The sequence below is a fragment of the Neomonachus schauinslandi genome, chromosome 4 (genome assembly GCF_002201575.2).
Source record: "Neomonachus schauinslandi chromosome 4, ASM220157v2, whole genome shotgun sequence".
Lineage (NCBI taxonomy): Eukaryota > Metazoa > Chordata > Mammalia > Carnivora > Phocidae > Neomonachus > Neomonachus schauinslandi.
This window is the reverse complement of record NC_058406.1, coordinates 106,017,761-106,039,202: the sequence shown is the minus strand read 5'-3', so window position 1 is coordinate 106,039,202 and position 21,442 is coordinate 106,017,761. Positions and strand designations below refer to the sequence as shown.

General features: G+C 40.5%; 1 protein-coding gene across 1 annotated transcript in view; it reads right to left on the bottom strand.

Annotated features, from left to right (window-relative positions):
• Positions 1-21,442, bottom strand: part of SPIDR (scaffold protein involved in DNA repair) — a 488,464-nt gene that overhangs the window by 21,367 nt on the left and 445,655 nt on the right. Inside the window, exons 9-12 of the mRNA XM_021688483.2 lie at positions 20,699-20,842; positions 20,551-20,610; positions 5,904-6,114; positions 5,060-5,212 (exon numbers count right to left, since the gene is read on the bottom strand). Coding sequence (XP_021544158.2) covers positions 5,060-5,212; positions 5,904-6,114; positions 20,551-20,610; positions 20,699-20,842 — 568 coding nt within the window. The remainder of the gene's footprint in view (positions 1-5,059; positions 5,213-5,903; positions 6,115-20,550; positions 20,611-20,698; positions 20,843-21,442) is intronic.

Below are 21,442 nucleotides of genomic sequence, written 5' to 3'. Positions count from 1 at the left end.
AGAGAGAGAGCAAGAGCATGTGCACGAGTGGGGGAGGGGCAGAGGGAGAGGGAGAGAATCTCAAGCAGACTCCCCACTGAGCACAGAGCCCGACATGGGGTTCAATCTCATGGCCCTGAGATCATGAACTGAGCAAAATCAGGAGTTGGACACTTAACTGACTGAGCCACCTGGTCACCCCTTATTTTAAATTTTTGAGGAATCTCCATACTGTTCTCCACAGTGGCTGCACTAATTTGCATTCCCACCAACAGTGCACGAGGGTTCCTTTTTCTCCACATCCTCGCTGACACTTGTTATTTCTTGTACTTTTGATTTTAGCCATTCTGACAAGTATAAGGTGATACCTCATTGTGGTTTTGATTTGCACTTCCCTGATGATTTGTGATGTTGAGCATCTTTTATGTGGCTTTTGGCCATCTGGATGTCTTCTTTGGCAAAATGTCTATTCAGGTCCTCGGACCATTTTTTAATTGGATTATGTTTTTTTGGTATTGAGTTATATAGGTTTTTTTATGTATTTTGGATATTGACCCTTTATTGGATATATCATTTGCAAATATCTTCTCCCATTCAGTAAGTTGCCTTTTTATTTTGGTAATGGTTTCCTTTGCTGTGCAAAAGCTTTTTATTTTGGTGTAGTCCCAATAGTTTATTTTTCCTTTTGTTTCCCTTGCCTGAAAAGACATACCTAGAAAAATGTTACTATAGCCAATGTCAAAGAAATTACTGCCTATGTTTTCTTCTAGGAGTTTTATGGTTCCAGGTCTCACATTTAGGTCTTTAATCCACTTGAATTTATTTTTGTGTATAAGAAAGTTTTCCCAGCACCATTTGTTAAAGAGTCTTTCTCCACTGTGTATGCTTGCCTCCTTTGTCATAGGTTAACTGACCACATAAGCATGAGTTTGTTTCTGGGCTCTCTATTCTGTTCCCTTGATCCATGTATCTACTTTTGTGCTAGTATTTTGTGCTAGTAGTATGTTTTAATGACTACAGCTTTGTAGATACCTACAGCTGGGATTGTGATACCTCCAGCTTTGTTCTTCTTTATCAAGACTGATTTGGCTCTTTGGGGTCTTTTGTGGTTCCACACAAAATTTTGGAGAGTTTGTTCTAGTTCTGTGAAAAATGTTGTGGTATTTAGACAGAGAAAACATTAAATCTGTAGATTGCTTTGGGTAGTATGGACAATTTTTAAAATGGTTATAATTTTATATTTTATAAATCCCACCTATAAATTATTATTTTTTAAAAAATATGAAGTTCTTCAGAAACTAGAAAAATTAGGTCTTCTCTTTCCCCACAAGAATCTACACGTTTTCCTCTTTTTGCATCTCTGTGGCATTCACTGGCTATGGATAATGCGTCAGGTTTCAAACCCTCCTTTAGAAGCCAAACTCTTCAGGTACATATTTTCTCATAATACGGTGCTATGGGTGGTGGTGATTCTTATGGTCTTATAATAACAGGGTCCCATATAGCTTTTTTTTTTTTTTAAGATTTATTTATTTGAGAGAGAGAGAGAGAGGCAGGGCAGAAGGAGAGAATCTTAAGCAGACTCCATGCTGAGCACTGAACCTGAAGCAGGGCTCGATCCCATGACCCATGAGATCACAACCTAAGCCAAAATCAAAAGTCAGATGCTCAACCAACTGAGCCATCCAGGTGCTCCAGGGTCCCATGCAGCTTAAGCAGTGTGGATGGGTGGTGGTCCCTCTCAAATGTGGGGCAGAGAACACTGCTGGGAGACTGTTCCCACACCCTTCTCTCTCTTCTGAGCCCCTGACCAATCCTGGGCTCTTAGAGAGGTGAGGGGTGGGACGAGAACAGATGTCAGCCAATGAAGAGAATGAAGGTGGAAGGGAGGCCTCTGGAGGTGGTGGAGATGTGCAAGTGGTAGCAGGTTGTGGGCAGAGTGACAAGGACAGGTGCACAGAGCATCTGCTGCAGGGCGTGTGTCTGCACTGTGTGCTGTCCTCACAGCCTGTGCCCAGGGGCCCAGCAGAGCCAATTCTTGGAAACCCCCACAGTCCACTTAGCCTCTGCAGACTCTCAGTCCTTCCTTCCCTGCATGGTTCCAAACAGCCTGTCAACAACGAATCCAGCTTTGTACCATAGTCTATCTATGGTGCTGACAGAATTGCTTCATTTAAGAAAACAAAATGATCATACAACCTCCTTAGCATTCTGGGAATAGCAGAACAAGACAGAGCCAACTCCATCCCAAGAAGGCCCTGCCTCCTCCAGCACATAAAGCTTTTACAACTGCCCCTGGCACCTCTATGGGTTTTCCATATGGTCTTCATCTGTCTGGAAGACCTTCACCACTCTGTCTGACAAATCCTAACAGTCCCCAGGCCACCTACCTACTGCCTCACTGGCTCTTGCCCTCAGCCAGCCCTCCTGGTCTGTAGAAGTAGAAGCACTGAGATGTCATCCTTCTCCACTAGTCTGTGAGTGCTCCAAGCCCCCAAAGCCTCATGTGCATTATCTTATTTAATCCTCAAGAATGCTTTAAGATGTATTCTATTAGCCCTGTGTTATAGATGAGAAAATGGAAGACCCAGATGACAGGTGGCTTGTTAAGAGTCTGCTTTCTTCAGGACCACTAGGCTATACTGCTCTCACTTCTCATTTACAATCACAATCTTAGTTATGTTTTGGTACTAACACTAAAAGAAGATGCACAGAAAAGAAAATCCAAATGGCCTCAACACAATGAATGAGTGCTCAACCTCACAAGCAGGCAGGGGAATGTAAATTAAAGCAACAACAATGGGATCAGAGTTCTGCTATTCATAAAAATTATAAAAAGATTCAGAAATCTAGTAGTGGGCAAGGCTGGAGGAAATAGGCCTTCTTAGAAATTACTTTTGGAAATGTGAATTTTTGTATGCTTTTTGGAAATTAACTTAATATCTTTTAATATTAAGGATACACCAACAGTATGGCCACTTTGGAAAACACTTACACATTTCTTCAAAAAGGCTAAGCACAGGGTTTCCCATATGACCCAGCAATTCCACTCCTAGATACATACGCAAAATTTGAAAACACGTTGTTCAAATAAAAACTTGTCCATAAATATCCATAGCAGCACTGTTTACAATAGCCAAAAAGTGGAAACAACCCAATGTCCATCAGGTGATGAATGGATAAAACAAGATGTGGTGCAACCATACAATGAAATATTCAGTCATAAAAAGAAATGAAGTGCTGGGGCGCCTGGGTGGCTCAGTTGTTAAGCATCTGCCTTCGGCTCAGGTCACGATCCCAGGGTCCTGGGATCAAGCCCCACATCGGGCTCCCTGCTCGGCGGGAGTCTGCTTTTCCCTCTCCCACTCCCCCTGCTTGTGTTCCTGCTCTCGCTATCTGTCGAATAAATAAATAAAATCTTAAAAAAAAAAAAAAAAAGAAATGAAGTGCTGATACCTGGTACATCATGGATAACTTTGAAAACATTATGCCAAGTGAAAGAAGCCAATTTTGAAAGACTATATAATGTGTGATTCCATGTATGTAAAATATCCAGAAAAAGCAAATCTATAAAGACAGAAAGTAGATCAGTGCTTTCCTAAGACCAGGGTAAGGGCTGGGGTGGAAGAGCATAATGGGGAATGACTGACAATGGGCATGAGGTATATTTTTGGGATGATGACAATGTTTCTTTTTAAAGATTTCTTTTCTTTTCTTTTCCTTTTTTTAAAATAATCTCTACACCCAATGTGGTGCTCAAACTCACAACCTGAGATCAAGAGTTGCATGCTCTACCGACTGAGCCAGCCACGTGTCCCGACAATGTTTTAAATTAGATTGTGGTGATAGTTGCATAACTCTGAATATACTAAAACATTTTAAATGAGTGAATTGTAGTGATGTAAGTTGTATCTCAAAAAAGTTGGTTAAGGGTGCCTGGGTGGCTCAGTTGGTTAAGTGACTGCCTTTGGCTCAGGTCATGATCCTGGAGTCCCGGGATCGAGTCCCGCATCGGGCTCCCTGTTCAGCAGGGAGTCTGCTTCTCCCTCTGACCGTCCTCCCTCTCATGTTCTCTGTCTCTCATTCTCTCTCTCGCAAATAAATAAAATCTTAAAAAAAAAAAAAAAAAGTTGGTTAAAAAATATATGAACCCTAAGATCCTGAAATCAGCTACTGAAACATCTCAGATGTATGAAAAACACCTAAACTCTCCAAGACAGAGCTAAGATTGTTCTCTCAAAGCTGGCCTCTTCCACCATGTCCTACTCCATGGAACAGTTCTACCATTGCCTTGTTGCCTAAGCCAGAATCTCAGAGGTCATCACATACATTCTCACCCTCCATCTACGCCTTGCTCCCTCTGTACTGAATTCACTACCCAACCTGTCTGTTTCCCCCAACTAAACCCACTTCCAGATTTACTTTGCTTCATCACTTGTCTCACATCTTGGGACTGGTGCTTGCCCTCCCACTTGCTACCACCCAAGGCCCTGTCCCTTCCACTCTGCTCTGCAGAGACAAAACCTGGAGTACCCGTCTCTCTGTTGATGACAGAGTACACTCCTGCTAGGGCCACCGACTTGGGCAGTGGTTGGGCCCTTCAGCCTAATCTCTGGTCACTCCATCCATCCAGATGCCTTTCCTGCCCCCTTCCAGACTCTGGTGCTCCCCCACTCTACCCTGTCAGCAGCCTTTATATGTCCTATTCTTTTTCTGTCAGATATCCTTCCTGCCCCTACTCATTCACCTAATTGGCTACTTCCTATCCTTCAGATCTCAGCACAAGGCTGCTGTCCTTGAGGAGACTACAGTGAGCTCCCTGACAAGGTGAGGTCCCAGCAATCAGCACCTGGAGCACTTGGAACATTGCCGTTCTATACTTGATTGTGTGCACAGCTCATTGAGGTCTTCTGTATGCACTAGAAGTCTAAAAGGCAAGAACCTCTTCTGATTTTGTTTCTTAGGTATCCAAAGTTTGGAACATGTCAGACATAAAAAACTTGTTGAATAAATGAAATGAATATGAAGTATGATATTTAAAAAAATATAAATACCATTTCCACCAGGATTGACTACCCACCTTGAACGCTGCAAATGGAGTTGACCTGAGTGACAGAATCCAGTTCATTGAGCTTCACAGGGCCAGTCAGTTCACAGGAGCAAGCACTGGAGTCCACACCCAAAAGGGGCTTTTGAAGCAAGAGGACACTTCGTTCAACACAAACAATCCGACCTGCCAACAGAGACACTTCAGATTATTGAAGCACTGAAGAAAAAAGTGAGTTCTCCTGCCAGTAAAGACAGTGTCCTTTGCCAACCCCCCTGTGGGCAGAGGGCACAGTTTTGAGGCCCGTCCGTTGTATCCAATGACACATGCACTGTATGGAAAGGAAGTGCTAAAGCCACTAGTGTACTGAGCAGGGAAAGCACACAAAACTAGATTCAAATTCATTTTAGAAAGGTGAATTTTGTGGTATGCAAATTATACCTCAACAAAATAAAATAAAAATATACAGTTTGGGCAGGATTCTAGTTTGATTCCTGGCAAAAAAGAGCTAACGGATCTAAGTGTATATTTATAATGTTCTAGCTTTTTGTTTGTTTTAAAAAGTGATGTTCCAGGCAATGGCTTCAAGTGGCTTCTGTACCTGTAATGTGTGCTGCCAAGAGACAATCCTTGAGTAACCAATGGCATCTTTCACAGGGAGAGTCAGCCCTGCATGGGTTCTGGTTCTGTGCAGGTGGCCATAACAGGGGCTAGTGAAAGCTGAGGGCTGGTACCATGGGTCTCTTCCACTCCATGTGCCATGTCCCAGGTGGCTTCATGAAGGGGCCAGCAGTTCCAGAGTAAGGCAAAGCCACAATGCCATTTTATGGCATCTATCAGTCACCACTGGGTCAAAGCTAGGAAGAAGAAAGCATACCCTGAGCTCGGAGAGTGTCCCTGAAGAGAAAGCTGTGAGAGACAGCCTCGGTGAGCGCTTCCAGGACGTCCTGGCTCAACACACATGAGGGGGCCACACAGACTGGCATGGTTTTGGGGAGGCCAGAGTTATTCTCATCCTGCATCTGCAGGGTGACATCAGTCACCATCAGCCAAATCTCCCTTTGCTGCAGAGGAAGCAAATTGTTTACCTACAAATCAAAGACACAGTCACGTCTATTAACTTTAATAGCTATTCTTACTATCCAAATTTTTAAAAAATTTTTTAAAATTAATTTTAATGTATTTAATCTAAATATCCAGAATATACTTTCATCATATAATAAATAGAAACAATAGAGACATTTTTTTAAACAATGTTTTTTTTTTTTAAAGATTTTATTTATTTATTTGAGAGAGAGAGAGAGAGAGAGAGAGAGCACATGAGAGGGGGGAGGGTCAGAGGGAGAAGCAGACTCCCCACCGAGCAGGGGCCCCGATGCAGGACTCAATCCAGGGACTCCAGGATCATGACCTGAGCCAAAGGCAGTCCCTTAACCAACTGAGCCATCCAGGTGCCCAAAACAATAGAGATATTTTATCTTCTTGTTTTTTTGTACTAAATCTTCAAAATCCAGTGTGTACTTTATTATGTTAGTCACCATACAGTACATCATTAGTTTTTGATGTAGTGTTCCATTATCCAGAATTTTAAAAAAGCAATTATGTTAGATGATTATTACTAACAATTTTAGTTTTCATTCCAACAAATATTTTCAAATATACAATAGACTCTGCCGGTCTTGGTCACTAGCCCCCACTGACATGGCTGTGCCTTGAGAGTGCAAACCCTGTACCTGTTTAAAGGGCTCCTTTACTGGGATACAGTCTGCCCTTCCCTGGCACTACTGTACTTGTCCTTGAACTACTCAGGGAGATTTTCATTGTTCTTTTCCTCCAGATCTCAGAATGTTAATTACCACCTTGTTTTATATTTAGTCCATATACATTCTTCTTTCTTGTTAGATTTAAGTTTCCTAAGGATCAGTGATTGTTATGAACTGAATGTTTATATCCACCCCTAAGTCCCGAATTCATATGCTGAAGTCCTAACCTCCAATGTGATAATGGTAGGTGGGGCCTTTGGGAGCTAATTAGGTCCTATGTAGAGCCCTCATGATGGGATTCCTGTCCTTCTAAGACAAGAGTTTGTTTCCTCACTCTGCCCTTCACATTGTGAGGATACAAGGAGATTTCCTATTGTAAACCAAGAGAGTGCTCACTAAGAACCTGACCTGGTGGCACTTTGATCTCAGACTTCAATATTCCAGACCTGTGAGAAATAAACTGTTGCAGTTTAAGCCACGCAGTATATGGAATTTTGCCATAGCAGCCTAACCTGACTGAGACGGGAATACTTGTTACTTGCCCTCAGATTTTATATAGGGCTCTGATATAAAGCAGGTATAAAATATTTGTTGTATCTACAGCAAATTTACTTTTCGGTTTTGTTTTTTTTTAATTTTTTTTATTTATTTATTTATTTTTTATTTATTTTTTTTTTAAAGATTTTTTATTTATTTATTTGACAGAGAGATAGAGAGAACAAGTATGCAGAGAGGCAGGCAGAGAGAGAGGGAGAAGCAGGCTCCCCGCTGAGCAGGGAGCCCGATGCGGGGCTCGATCCCAGGACCCTGGGATCATGACCCGAGCTGAAGGCAGCCACTTAACCGACTGAGCCACCCAGGTGCCCCTTGTTTTTTTTTTTAATGTTTTTTTTCTTTTTTTATTTAAATACAATTTTGTTAACATACTGTATTACTACGTTCACGGGTAGAATTTAGTTTTTCATCAGTTGCATATAAGACCCAGTGCTCATTAAATCAAGTGCCGTCCTTAATGTCCATCACCCAGTTACCTTATCCACCCATCCACCTCCCCTCAACAACACTGTTTGTTTCCTACAGTTAAGAGTTTCTTACGGGGGTGCCTAGGTGGCTCAGTTGTTAAGCGTCTGCCTTTGGCTCAGGTCATGATCCCAGTGTCCTGGGATCGAGTCCCGCATTGGGCTCCCTGCTTGGCAGGAAGCCTGCTTCTCCCTCTCCCACTCCCCCTGCTTGTGTTCCTGCTCTCGCTATCTCTCTGTCAAATAAATAAAATCTTTAAAAAGAAAAAAAAAGTTTCTTACGGTTTGACTCCCTCTGTTTTCATCTTATTTTATTTTTCCTTCTCCCTCCTTTTCCTTTCCTTTCCTTCCTCTATGTTCATCTGTTTTGTTTTTTAAATTCCACATATGAGTGAAATCATATATTTGTTTTTCTCTATTTCCCTTAGCATAATACCCTACAGTTCCAGCCACATCATTGCAAATGGCAAGATTTCATTCTTTTTGATGACTGTGTAATATTCCATGGTATATTATACCTCATATCTTCTTTATCCATCCCATCCCTGTCAATGGACACTGTTCTTTCTACAGTTTGGCTATTGTGAACATAGCTGCTATAAACATTGGTATGCAGGTGCTCTTTCTGATCACTATGTTTTATCCTTTGGATAACTGCAATTGCTGGGTCATAGGGTAGCTCTAGAGTGGCTGGGCCATTTTGCATTCCCAACAGTGTATCTTTCTCCACATCCTCGGCAACATCTGTTGTTTCCTGAGTTGTTAATTTTATCCATTCTGACCGGTGTGAGGTGGTATCTCATTGAGGTTTTGATTTGTCTTTCCCTGATGCCGAGTGATGTTGAGCATTTTTTCATTTGTCTGTTGGCCATTTGTATGGAGAAATATCTGTTCTTGTCTTTTGCCCATTTCTTGGCTGGATTATTTGTTTTATGGGTGCTGAGTTTGATAAGTTCTTTATAGATTTTGGATACTAACCCTTCATCTGATAAGACATTTGCAAATATCTTCTCCCATCCCATAGGTTGCCTTTTAGTGTTGTCAACTATTTCCTTTGCTGTGCAAAAGCTGTTTATCCTGATGAAGTCCCAACAGTTCATTTTTGCTTTTGTTTCCCTTGCCTTTGGAGACATGTCTAGCAAGAGTTGCTGTGGCTGAGGTCAAGAGGTTGCTGCCTATGTTCTCCTCTAGGATTTTGATGGATTCCTATCTCACATTTAGATCTTTCATCCATTTTGACTTTATTATTGTGTATGGTGTAAGAAAGTGGCCGAGTTTCATTCTTCTGCATGTGGCTGTCCAATTTTCCCAACACCATTTGTTGAAGAGACTGTTTTGTTTTTTTTTTCCATTGGATGTTCTTTCCTGCTTTGTTGAAGATTAGTTTACCATAGAGTTGAGGTCCGCTTCTGGGTTCTTTATTCTGTTCCACTGATCTCTGTGTCTGTTTTTGTGCCAGCACCATACTGTCTTGATGATTACAGCTTTGTAATACAGCTTGAAGTCCAGAATTGTGATGCCCCCAGCTCTGGTTTTTTCTTTCAGCATTCCTTGGGCTACTTGTGGTCTTTTCTGTTTCCAGACAAATTATAGCATTGTTTGTTCCAGCTCTGTGAAAAATGCTGATGGAATTTTGATAGATTGTTATTGAATGTGTAGATTGCTTTGAGTAGCATAGACATTTTAACAATATTTGTTCTTCCAATCCATTAGCATGGAATGTTTTTCTATTTCTTTCTATCTTCCTCAATTTCATTTATAAGTGTTCTGTAAGTTTTCAGAGTACAGATTCTTTACCTCTTTAAGGTTTATTCCTAGGTATCTTCTGGGTTTTGGTGCAACTATAAATGTGACCAATTCCTTGATTTCTCTTTCTTCTGCCTCATTGTTAGTGTATAGAAATGCAATTGACTTCTGTGCATTGATTTTATATCCTGGGACTTTGCTGAATTCCTGTATCAGTTCTCACAATTTTTTTGGTGGGGTCTTTTGGGTTTTCTATAGAGAGTATCATGTCATCTGTGAAGAGTGAAAGTTTGATTTCTTTGCTGATTTGGATGCCTTTTACATCTTTTTGCTGTCTGATCGCTGAGGCTAGGACTTCCAGTACTATGTAGAACAAATGTGCTGAGAGTGAACATCCCTGTCGTGTTCCTGACCTTAAGGGAAAAGCTCTGTTTTTCCCCATTGAGGATGATATTCACTGTGGGTTTTTTGTATATGGCTTCTATGATATTGAGGTATGTTCCCTCTATCCCTACATTGTGGGGAGTTTTAATCAAGAAGGGATGCTGTATTTTGTCCAATGCTTTTTGCATCAATTGAGAAGATCACATGGTTCTTGGCTTTTCTTTTATTAATGTGGTGTACCACATTGATTGATTTGCAGATGTTGAACCACCCCTACAGCCCAGCAATAAATCCCACTTGGTCATGGTGAATAATCCTTTTAATGTACTGTTGGATCCTATTAGCTAGTATCTTGGTGAGAATTTTTGCATCCATGTTCATCAGCGATATTGGTCTGTAATTCTCCTTTTAGCGGGGTCTTTGGTTTTGGGAATCAAGGTAATGCTGGCCTCATAGAATGAGTTTGGAAGTTTTCCTTCCATTTCTATTTTTTGAAACAGTTTCAGAGGACTTAATTCTTCTTTAAATGTTTGGTAGAATTCCCCTGGGAAGCCATCTGGCCCTGGACTCTTCTTTGTTGGGCGATTTTTTTTGTTTTGTTTTTTTTAAAGATTTTATTTATTTATTTTGAAAGAGAGAATGAGGGAGAGAAAGCACACGAGAGGGGGAAGGGTCAGAGGGAGTAGCAGACTCCCTGCCGAGCAGGGAGCCCGAAGTGGGACTCGATCCAGGGACTCCAGGATCATGACCTGAGCTGAAGACAGTCGCTTAACCAACTGAGCCACCCAGGCGCCCCTGTTGGGTGATTTTTGATTATTGATTCAATTTCTTTGCTTGTTATGGGTCTGTTCAGGTTTTCTATTTCTTCCTGTTTCAGTTGGGGTAGTTTGTATGTTTCTAGGAATGCTTCCATTTCTTCCAGATTGCCTAATTTGTTGGCATATAATTGCTCATAATATTCTCTTATAATTATTTGTATTTCTTTAGTATTGGTTGTGATCTCTCCTCTTTCATTCTTTCAAGGAACTAGCTCCTAGTTTCATTGATCTGTTCTACTGTTTACTTGATTTCTGTATCATTGATTTCTGCTTTAATCTTTAAAGATTGCTGTTCTTTTTCCAGCTCCTTTAGGTGTAAGGTTAGGTTGTGTATTTGTGTATTTGAGACTTTTCTTGTTTCTCGAGAAAGGCTTGTATTGGTATATACTTCCCTCTTACGACCATCTTTGTTGCATCCCAAAGTTTCTGAACTGTTGTATTTTTATTTGGTTTGTTTCCATGTATTTTTTAAATTCTCCTTTAATTTCCTGGTTGACCCATTCATTCTTTAGTAGAATGTTCTTTAGCCTCCATGTATTTGTGGTCCTTCCAAAGTTTTTCTTGTGGTTGACTTCAAGTTTTACAACATTGTGGTCTGAAAATATGCATGGTATGATCTGAATCTTTTTGTACCAGTTGAAACCTGATTTGTGACCCAGTATGTGATCAATTCTGGAGAATGTTCCATGAGCACTCGAAAAGATTCTGCTGCTTTAGGATGAAATTCTCTGAGTATATCTGTGAACTCTATCTGGTCCAGCGTGTCATTCAAATCCCTTGTTTTGTTTTTGATCTTCTGCTTAGATGATGTGTCCATTGGTCTGAGTGGGGTGTTAAGTCCCCTACTATTATTGTAGTATTATCAATGAGTTTCTTTCTTTTTTTTTTTTTTAAAGATTTTTATTTATTTGACAGATAGAGACACAGTGAGAGAGGGAACACAAGCAGGGGGAGTGAGAGAGGGAGAAGCAGGCTTCCTGCTGAGCAGGGAGCCTGGTGCGGGCTTAATCCCAGAACTCTGGGATCATGACCTGAGCCGAAGGCAGATGCTTAATGACTGAGCCACCCAGGCGCCCCTCTTTTTTTTTTTTTAAGATTTCATTCATTTATTTATGAGAGAGAGAGAGAGAACAAGTGGTGGGGAGGGGCAGAGGGAGAGAGAGAGAGAAAGAAGCTGACTCCCTGCTGAGCAGGAAGCCCGATGCAGGGCTCGATCCCAGGACCTGGAGGTCATGACCTGAGCTGAAGGCAGATGCTTAACCCACTAAACCATCCAGGTGCCCCTATCAATGAGTTTCTTTAATTTAATTTAATTTAATTTAATTTGTTATTAATTGGTTTATATACTTGGCTGCTCCCAAGGTAGGGGCATAAATATTTACAATTGTTAGATCTTGTTGGATCGACCCTTTTATTATGATATAGTGTCCTTCCTCATCTCTTATTACAGGCTTTAGTTTAAAATTTAGTTTGTCTGATATAAAGATGGCTACCCCAGCTTTCTTTTGATGTCCATTAAGCATGAGAAATCGTTCTCCATCCCCTCCCTTTCAATCTGGAGGTGTCTTTGGGTCTAAAATGAATTTCTTTTAAGCAGAAAACCGATGGGTCTTGTTTTTTTTTTAATCCATTCTGATACCCTATGTGTTTTGATTGGAGCATTTAGTCCATTTACATTCAGAGTAATTCTTGAAAGATATGAAGTTAGTGCCATTGTATTATCTGTTGTCACTGTTTCTGTAGATGTCTCTGTTCCTTTCTGGTGTTTGTTACTTTTGGGCTCTCTCTTCACTGAAAGGATCCCCTTTAATATTTCTTGCAGGGCTAGTTTAGTGTTCACAAATTCCTTTTTTTTTTTTTTTAAAGATTTTATTTATTTATTTGACAGAGAGAGACACAGCGAGAGAGGGAACACAAGCAGGGGGAGTGGGAGAGAGAGAGAAGCAGGCTTCCCGCGGAGCAGGGAGCCCGATGCGGGGCTCGATCCCAGGACTCCGGGATCATGACCTGAGCCGAAGGCAGACACTTAACGACTGAGCCACCCAGGTGCCCCGTTCACAAATTCCTTTAGTATTTTTTTGTCCTGGAAACTCTTTATCTCTCCTTCTATTCTGAATGACAGCCTTGCTGGATAAAGTATTCTTGGCTGCATATTTTTCTCATTTAGCATGTTGAATATGTCATGTCAGTCCTTTCTGGTCTGTCAGGTCTCTGTGGATAGGTCTGCTGTTAGCCTTATGTGTCTACCCTTGTAGGTTAAGGACCCCTTGTCCTGAGCTGGTTTCAGGATTTTCTCATCTCTGAAATTTGGAAGCTTCACTGTAATATGTCAAGATGTTCCTATTTTTGTTGATTTGGAGGGGGGTTCTGTGTGCCTCCTGCACTCGAATGCCTGTTTCCTTCCCCAGATTAGGGAAGTTTTGAGCTATAATTTGTTCAGTAAAACTTCTGCCCCTTTCTCCCATTCCTCATCTTCTGGGACCCATATAATACAGATATTATTTTGCTTTATGGAATCACTGATTTGTCTAAGTCTCCCTTTGTGATCTAATAGTTTTCTTTCCTTTTTCTTTTCAGTGTCCTTATTTTCCATCATTTTATCATCTATATCACTGATTCTCTCTTCTGATTCATTAATCCTCATTTTTATGGCCACCACTTGGGACTGAATCTCTGTAATAGCATTTTTAATTTCAGCCTGACTAGATTTTAGTTGTTTTATGTCAACAGTAAGGGATTCTCTAGTGTCTTCTATGCTTTTTTCAAGCCCAACTAATATCTTTATAATGTTGTTTTAAATTCTAGTTCAGACATCTTACTTATATCCATATTGATTAGATCTGTGGCAGTGAGTACTAACTCCTGTTCTTTCTTTTGGGGGGTGAATTTCTCTGCCTTGTCATTTTGTCCAGAAACGAAAGGAAGAAAGAAAAAAAAAAAAGAAAGAAAAAACCAGCAAAAACAACATAACAATAACAACAAAAACTTTAGAAAGTGTTTCTGGTGTATGCTGTGTACCCTCTGCTGCTGTGTTTTGGCTGTTCTTTCCCACTGGCCCGTCCACTACAGTGTTCTTCCTTTGCTTGAAGTGGAGAGTGTTTGTACCTTTAACTAGGTGTGCTTTGATTTGTTTGTCAAGATAAGCCTAGGAAAGAAAAAAGAAAAGAAAAGAAAAGAAGAAAAAAAACGGATGATCCTGGAAAAGGAAAAGCAACAAAAATGCAAACAGACAAAAAACTATAAGCTTCACATCTGCCATGTTTTTTCCCTCTGACTTTTGTTAATCCTCAAATCATATTCCTGGTTGTTCAAAATAGTTGGATGCTGTGTTCCAAGGATGAGGAAGCTCAGTGTCCCCTTACAACTCTGCCATCTTAACTCCAGTAATGATCTTTCTCTTTTATTCTTTATTTTTTATTATAATTTTCTTGTATCTACAAAAGTTATAATGCCATTTTAAGTTCATTATAATGGTTTTTGCCCTTTCCCCTTGGTCAGGGTTTAGGATTCAGTATATCCAAATGGGGCCAATGATTTGCCTGGGAAGACCCCTGTAGTCAGCAGGGCTGGACCATGAGAACCTGGCTGGTCTGAGGTTCCGTTGGTGCTACTGGTGTGGATGGCATAATCAGGCTGAGGATTCCATTTGGCTGGCTGACAGGACTGGGCAGAGAAAGTGACTTGCATGTGAGGAACTGTGGGTTGGGGTGAAGGGGGTAGCTCACATGGTTGGGAGGTTGATTACAGATAGGAAATTAGAGTAATATTGAGGAAAATGAAAGCCACGTTTTCTCACTGTTGGATAAGGGAGTTATAAATACGGAAATAGAGAAACCTAGAGTCAATTCTGTGGTGATGATCTACAACTGGAGATATTGGTATAAAATGATTTCAGATATAGATGAACAGATGGAAAGAAACAGGTATGGATTTATGTGCATATGTGCATGAGTTTACACACATATACTTCTTTGCTCTATCTGTTGGGAGGGCCTAGAGACAATAACCTCCCAATAGCAGTGAGCCCATCTAGTACCCAGACCTTTGCTTCTAAATATCATTCTCCATTAAAATCAACCATGGCTCCTTCAAGAGATGGCTGTTTCCAGAATAAAGCACAGATGAGTCTGAAACATCTTACTCTGTCAGAAAGTAAGGAAATACTTAAAGAATGATAGGGACACATCCAAAGGGCTCATGAAGCAGCTTGAATCCGGTAAATTTGAACATCCAAATAAACAAAAGTGAGATTATAATCCATTGAACAAAACTGAATCCACTGGTCCATACTGATATAAACAGTGAATACATAAATAGGGAAATAAGCACGTAAGTATAGCTGAATGCCAACTACTAAACGTAAAAGGTATGTTGGACTTAGAAAACTACCCTTTGACCACTACCAGAGTAATAATTCAGGCAAGATAGTCTCAATGCATCTTCCTATAAAATATTTGTTACATAGTTATTAATTTGTAAGTATGAGATACTTATTACTTAACTTTAGAGTGGTGAAGCCTAGAAAACACCACCTTTTTTTTCCCTTTTAAGTTCTTATTTAAATTCCAGTTAGTTAACATATAGTGTAATATTAGTTTCAGGTGTACAATTTAGTGATTCATCATTTATATACAGTACCCAGTGTTCACTGTAAGTGCCCTCCTTAATACCCATCACCCATTTAGCCCATCCCCCCACCCACCTCCTCTCCAGCAACTCTCAGTTCTTTCTTATAGTTAAGAGTGTTTTCTAGGCAGCTCTTTCTGCCATGGGTCCTGTCCCCATGCTTTAATAATAATAAAAAAAAGTCTCTTTTCTAGTTTGCCTCTTTTTTTCCCCCTTTGCTTGTTTGGTTTCTTAAATTTCACATATGAGTTAAATCATATGGTATTTGTCTGTCTCTGATGAACTTATTTCACTTAGCATAATACCCTCCAGCTCCCTCCATCCACATTGTTGCAATGGCAAGATACCATTATTTTTTGATGGCTGAGTAATATTCATTTGTATATACAGACCACATCTTTAGCCATTCATCAGTCGATGGACACATGGGCTCTTTCCATAATTTGGCTATTGTTGATAGCTGCTATAAACATCGGGGTGCATGTGCCCCTTCAAATCTGTATTTTTGTATCCTTTGGATAAATACCTAGTAGTGTAATCGCTGGATCATAGCGTAGTTCTATTTTTAACTTTTTGAGGAACCTCCATACTGTTTTCCATTGTGGCTGGACCAATTTGCATTCCCATCAACAGTGTAAGAGGGTTTTTCTTTTTCTGCATCCTTGCCAACACCTGTTGTTTCCTGTGTTGTTAATTTTAGCCATTCTGGCAGGTGTAAGGTGGTATCTCATTATAGTTTTGATTTGTATTTCCCTAACGATGAGTGATGTTGAGCATCTTAGAAAACACCTTCTTAATCAATTGATGAAATACCACAGCACTGGGACAAATCAACTGTGTGCCTCCTGATATGAAGACAGTATTTTTATGTGGTATTCCTGACAAAGATGCGTAACCTGAATCTATTCATGAGATAACATCTGGCCAATCTACATGGAGAGATATTCTATTAATTACTGATCTCTGTTCTTAAAAACTGCCAAGGTCATAAAAGATAAGTGAAGATGCAGAAATATTCAATTTGAAGAAGAAGAAAGAGACATGACAACTAAGTGCAGTGCATGATACTGTATTGGACTGTGGAGTTATAAATGATTTGGGGGGAACAACTAGCAAAATCACATTTTAAAAAATGGTAGATATCTCAGGAAGGGCAAAGATTTCTACAAGATTATCTGCAGTTGGGAGTTTTTCTGACAATCTTCAAAGATTTTAGATACTCTTTGTAAATACCCTGGATTTGGCTTACTATCTCTTTTTCTTTTTCTTTTTTTTTAAGATTTTATTTATTTGACAGAGAGAGAGAGACAGTGAGAGAGGGACCACAAGGGGGAGTGGGAGAGGGAGAAGCAGCCTTCCCGCTGAGCAGGAAGCCCAATGTGGGGCTCGATCCCAGGACCCTGCCGAAGGCAGACGCTTAACGACTGAGCCACCCAGGCACCCCTTACTATCTCTTTTTCAATCTCTCGATGAGCCAAAATGGTCTAATTTCCTTTTAAATTAACTATCAAATTATCTTTACCATTGGGGTATCCTCTGTAAAAAGATACAAATAACCAATTAATTCAAAGCAGTGCTACCAATCTAATTGTTAAAATTTTATTAAAAATAGATCTGTTCCACACAAAAATGCCCAATTATTTTTGACAAAGTTGCAAAAGCAATTCAACAGAAGAAGGACAGCCTATCAACAAATAATGCTGGAACAACTGGACATCCACAGGCAAAAAAAGGGAACCTTGACCTAAACTACATACTTTATTAAAAAAATCAACTCAGGGCGCCTGGGTGGCTCAGTTGGTTAAGCAACTGCCTTCAGCTCAGGTCATGATCCTGGAGTCCCGGGATCGAGTCCCACATCAGGCTCCCTGCTCAGCAGGGAGTCTGCTTCTCCCTCTGACCCTCCTCCCTCTCATGCTCTCTGTCTCTCATTGTCTCTCTCGCAAATAAATTAAAAAAATCTTAAAAAAAAAAAAATCACCTCAAAATGCAGCATGGACTCAAATGTAAAATTACAAATCTTCCAGAAAAGAACATAAAAGATAAACTTGGGTACCTAAAACTAGGCAAAAAGGCTTGCCTTGCCTTTATGACAAAAGCATGATCTATAAGAGGGAAAGTTAATAAATTTGACTGCATAAAAATGAAAAACTCTGCTCTGTAAAACCCCTGTTGAAAGGATGAAAAGACAAATTACAGACCCTGAGAAATATTTGCAAATCATATATCTGACAAAGGCTTTGTATATAGAATATATAAAGAACTTCCAAATTCAGCAGTAAACAAAGAAATAATCCAAACAGAAAATGGGCAAAAGACATGTACAGACCTTTCACCAAAGAAGTTATACAGATGGCAAATAAATATATGAAAGGATTTTCAACATCATTAGTTCTCTGGATGAATCTCTAGAGAAAACAACAACAACAACAACAACCAAATAGCTCCCAAAGGAGCTGTTACAGGTCAAATTGTGTCCCTCCAAAAAGATCAATTGAAGTCCTAACTCTAGTACCTCAGAATGTGACCTAATTTGGAAGTAAGGTCTTTACAAATTTAACCAAGTCAAGGTGAAACCATGACAGCAGGCCCTCATCCAATCTGACTGGTGTCCTCATAAAAAAGGAAATTTGGACACTGATCCACAGAGGTAAGACCACATGAAGACACATAGGGTGAAGATGGCCATGTGCCTGGGGTGATGTGTATATAAAGCCAAGGAAGGCCAAGGATTGCTGGCAAACACGAGAAGCTGGAAGAGGCAAGGGAGGATTTTCCCCAGAGCTGTCATAGAGAGCATGGCCCTGCTGACACCTTGATTTCAGACTTCGAGCCCCCACAAGTGTGAAATGATAAATTTCTGTTGTTTTAAGCAATCTAGTTTTTGGTACTTTGTGCAGCTGGCCTAGGAAACAACACTGATATATATTGCATGGTTTCATTTGTGTAACGATCACAAAATAACATAGTTATAATGATGACACCAGATCAGTGCTGATGTCAGTTTCTTGGTTTGGGTGTTGTATGGTGGCTATTGTGGGCATGGGGTGTTAGTATGGGAGAGGGTGTACACTATATATTTCTTTGAAGTCTATTGTGAATCTATAATTACTATGAATCTAAAAAGTTAGAATAATTTTATTCAAAATAAAAGTTAAGGGGGTGCCTGGCTGGCCCAGTTAGAGCATGTAACTCTTGATCCCGGGGTTGTAAGTTTGAGCCCCAGGCTGGGTGTAGAGATATCTTTAAAACTACATCAAAAACTAATGATGTACTGTATGTGACTAACATAATAAAATAAAATATAACTTAAAAAAATAAAAAGAGTTAAATACAAAAAATATGTCTTTCACTTGCATGATTAGCCATTTGTATAATGGAAATACAATGGAATCTTCTTTGGTAACTCAGGTTCTTGCAGTGACTCATTGTGCCATTCTTTTTTTTTAAAGATTTTATTTATTTATTTGACAGAGAGATAGAGAGAGAACACAAGTAGGCAGAGGGAGAGGGAGAAGCAGGCTCCCTGCAGAGCGGGGAGCCCGATGTGGGACTTGATCCCAGGACCCTGGGATCATGACCTGAGCCGAAGGCAGCCGCTTAACGACTGAGCCACCCAGGCACCCTCTCATTGAGCCATTCTTAAAGTCAGCTGTCACTGTAGAGTGTATAGGTGATTGACTTGACCACACAGTGGCTCTGGGACTTAGCTTATTTCAATTTCTCCCTGAGGAAGCTGGTTTCTGGTGATTCTCTGTCCCACAAAAACAGAATACAGGACACAGAAAATTTTAGTGCACTGAGGAATCTGTTCCATTGGGTTCCAAGCCCCTACACCTCCTAAATACCACCAATTCTTTGGTACATACACCCACTGAAACCCATACTTGCTGGCAGGCTGCACCTATGTTAGTGGAAGCATATTTCTTGGCAGAAAACTTCGGACAGGAGGGTATCAGTGTTTTCAACCAGCCACAAGGCAGGGTTCCTTCATCCAGTGAGACGGATGATCTGCAGTTTGTCTTGCTCTGTCCTGGGGTTCCCCTTCACTGGGGCCATTGTCAAGACTAGCAGTGGTGTATCTGACACCTGTTTTTTACTTTCCACCTCTGCTGTCAGCTGGGGCTTTGAGCAGGCGAGGCTCTGTGGGCAGGAACATGTGGTATACTGCCCCTGAGGACAGTATTCTCTCTGCAGAGTAAATGGCGGCTGCACAGTGAACCACTGCCTGATGTCACAGCCCTACAACCTGGAATGTGTATTAGAGTAATAGGAGTGTGCCAGAGGCCAAGCATGTCTTAACATACTGAGCGTTCTGCAGACGGTGGGGGTGGGAGGGAGTTTGCAGTCAGCCTTCAGTTTGCTTCAGGGTTGGAAGGTAAGAGACACCTCAGGTGCCTGGACCTCCTCTTCACTATGGGCCTGTCCCTGTGTCTGTTGAGCCACATTCTGGGATGGCTCACAGGAAGCACTGTGACTGACTAATGTCAATCACTCTCTTATTCCTCAGGAGATGTACCAATTCACTAAAAGGTGAACAGAGAAAAGGAAAACAAGGATTGAACAATGGGTTGTTTTGTACACCTCAGGTGACAGATTTGCATGGATGTTCCTCTCTGAGTTAAGGTCAACCAGAGGTTTCTTTTTTGCAGAACTTATACCATATGTTCAGCTTGCCAAAAACATCCCTTTCTCTTGTCTGCTTCTTGCTGATCTGTTGAGTGGGAAGGCAGCAAACTAGCAGCTCCTCTAGGCTGCAGCTCCCCAGCTCTGCTGAGGCCTCCCAGGGGCCGCAGGGCTTCCTTCCCCTATTGATGGCTCAGAGTTGTTGGACAGTTCTGACAGGCGCTAAGCTCAATCCTGAGATTCCTTCCTCCCTCTCCTTTCTTTCCTTTCTACAATCTGTGTGCCAGAAAGGAACTCACAGTGCTGGGCTGAGAAACTTTCAGGTGAGCTATGCCTAGGTTGTTTCATACACAGTACTTACCACAGTGGCTGGCAGGCTGCACCTGCACAAGGAATGGATTAATTGCCTCAGCATGGATCATGCATAAATGGATTTTTAAAATGCTTTTCTATTTAGCACCCCATTAATTTCTGTGAGAGGTTATCCTTTAATAAACTTTATAACACCTTATCAGAAAGAGAAAGGAAGAGGGATTGATTACCTGTGGTCTTTGATAAATCACTCTGGCATAGAAACTGCAACGGGTACTAAGATCATTGGTCTGGAAAGGCATTGAAAATGATTAGAACACCCCACAGAGCACACATATACAGTAAAAATAAAGACCCTGTTAGAAACACAGATGTTACCTGGAGAATTTCTCTTAAGACGCGGGGAACTGGAGGCTGGTAAAACTTAGAAATGGGGTCTTCTTCAATTATTTCAATTTGCCCCACATTTGGATGAGCAATGAGGATGTAACAGAAGCTAGGAGGAGGCACATGAATTTTTACCTGTTTAAAACGAAGGCAAAGGTAGAACGTAAATATGCTAGTAAAAGATTCAAATACACTATTAAAATCTACTCTTTAATATATAGGTATTTATTCACAGTTGCATTCTATTTCTCTGGAAAGTTGTATAAGAAATAGATTATGTTGGACCAAGCATCTCTAGGCCAAGCATAAGAACTTTGATACTTTTTGAATTTACCACGGATTCAAGACTTCATTTAAAAAATTCATTCTTCAGAGTATTCTTGAAAAAACCATTTAGAAACTTTTCCCTCTTAAATAATCTAGAATTGGGCATTTTTATTTTATTTTTTAAATTTTATTTTATTATGTTATGTTAGTCACCATACATTACATCATTAGTTTTTGATGTAGTGTTCCATGATTCATTGTTTGCGTATAACACCCAGTACTCCATTCAATATGTGCCCTCCTTAATACCCATCACCAGGCTAACCCATCCCCTCGCCCCCCCCTAAAACCCTCAGTTTGTTTCTCAGAGTTAGAATTGGGCATTTTCGACAACTATTTTCCTGGTCTAGTACTGTACAGAGTCATAGTTTTAGCAGTCTGCTAGGAAGTCAGTTACCACACAAACAA